The sequence below is a fragment of the Hippocampus comes genome, unplaced genomic scaffold, assembly GCF_001891065.2.
Source record: "Hippocampus comes isolate QL1 unplaced genomic scaffold, H_comes_QL1_v1.1 scaffold371, whole genome shotgun sequence".
In the NCBI taxonomy this organism is placed as follows: Eukaryota; Metazoa; Chordata; class Actinopteri; order Syngnathiformes; family Syngnathidae; genus Hippocampus; species Hippocampus comes.
Genome location: NW_017805065.1, coordinates 85,287 through 86,990, shown reverse-complemented (window position 1 = coordinate 86,990; position 1,704 = coordinate 85,287). Strand labels below are relative to the sequence as shown.

The 1,704-nt window shown below is 58.4% G+C and overlaps 1 protein-coding gene across 4 annotated transcripts in view; it reads left to right on the top strand.

Moving 5' to 3' along the window:
- Positions 1-1,704, top strand: part of sp2 (sp2 transcription factor) — a 15,465-nt gene that overhangs the window by 3,846 nt on the left and 9,915 nt on the right. For all 4 annotated transcript variants that reach the window (XM_019864502.1, XM_019864504.1, XM_019864503.1 and 1 more), the window contains exons 5-7: positions 60-360; positions 543-708; positions 1,184-1,377. In XM_019864502.1, coding sequence (XP_019720061.1) covers positions 60-360; positions 543-708; positions 1,184-1,377 — 661 coding nt within the window. The remainder of the gene's footprint in view (positions 1-59; positions 361-542; positions 709-1,183; positions 1,378-1,704) is intronic.

Here is a 1,704-nt window from a genome sequence, read left to right as displayed (position 1 = left end):
CCCCCCCCCCCCCCAAGTGCCTCCTCATTCCTTTCTCGCAAACGGTCTCCTTCCATCAGATCTTTTTTAAGACGGGAGCCGGCGAGTGGCGCTCGGTGCAACTGCAGGACGCCGCCTCCGCGGCGACGACCCCCACCACTCCCGTGGCCACCCCGGCCTCGTCGCCCCCTCCCGCCTCCGTGGCCAAGAAGGCGCCGACGGGCGGCAGGAAGGAGCGCACCCTGGCCAAGATCGCGCCGGCGGGCGGGATGATGGCGCTGAACACGTCGCAGCTGCCGTCGGCGACGCAGGCGGTGCAGACCATCAGCATCAACGGCGTCCAAGTGCAGGGAGTTCCCGTCACCATCACCAACGCCGGAGGTGCGCCCCGGGGGGGGGGAGACTTTGTTTGTTCGGGGGGCGGGGCAAATTCTGGTGCCGAAGGGGGCACATTTGAGATGTTTGAAACGATGGAGAGGGATAGAAAAAGTTCCCGCTTGCAAAGATCACGGCCCATACTCGTGAGCTGACGTGTTCGTTCGCCTTTTTGTTTTTTTTGTCAGGCCAGCAGCATTTGACGGTGCAGACCATGCAGGGCGGCGGCCTCCAGCTGGCGGGCGTGGCGGCTCACGTGGACCAAACGCTCACCCTGGAACTTCCCGGGCACGCCGGCGAGAAGAAGAGACGCATGGCCTGCACGTGCCCCAACTGTAAAGACGCTGAGAAAAGGTAGCATGTGGCACCTAGCATGGAGTTTGCTAACACGGGGGGGGGGGGCCCCCCCCCCGGCCATCCTTACCGGCTCACTTTGACACGCGGCGGAAAACTCGGTTTGCGCACGCCATCAATGTCGCAATGCAATCGCGTCGATTTCCAATTGACTTGTCGTTAATTTGCTGGCTAGCAAATTAGCAAAAGCTAGCGCGTCCCATTGAGGCAAGGAAGGCAAATGGCGTAACCCGGGAGTTTCCGGGGGCCATTTTTCAGCGGCCCGCCTCTCCATCTTTCAGCGGCCCGTGAGGTGACCAAAAAAAAAAAAAAATCTAGATATCTCTACATAATGCTAAAAATGACATTTGACATGGGCAACAACAAGGTTAGTTAAAAAAAAATGATCCTCGACATGAATGATCCTCGATGATAATAATAATAATAATAGGGGGGGTTCACCGCGGCGGGTTCTAACGCTGTCTCTCCCCCGCAGGCCGGGCGACGTGGGCAAGCGGAAGCACATCTGTCACTTTCCCGGCTGCGAGAAGACCTTCCGCAAGACCTCGCTGCTGCGCGCGCACGTCCGCCTGCACACGGGCGAGCGGCCGTTCGTCTGCAACTGGGTCTTCTGCGGCAAGCGTTTCACGCGGAGCGACGAGCTGCAGCGGCACGCCAGGACGCACACGGGTAGGGGAAATACGGAATGAGCACTTGAACTTGAGTGTGTGTGTGCAAACTAAAAAAAAAAGCCCCCCTGGCGGCTTGTGTCGCACCATGTACAAAGAAAAAGTGGACTGGAGAGAATCCCTCCAACTTATTTATGACGCCTTTTTGGCAGCAGGCGTGCAGCTGCCGGACCCCGGTCCCAGTGGCCTCCATTTTGTGTCCTTTTCCCCGAAACGGCCACCATTTGGTTTGCCGCCGCTGTGCGCTTACCTTAGCGGTTTTAACGCTTGTTTTTACATTGACATTTGCCGCTTACTTCTGCTAAGTTGACACCCAGAGTCCCCCCCC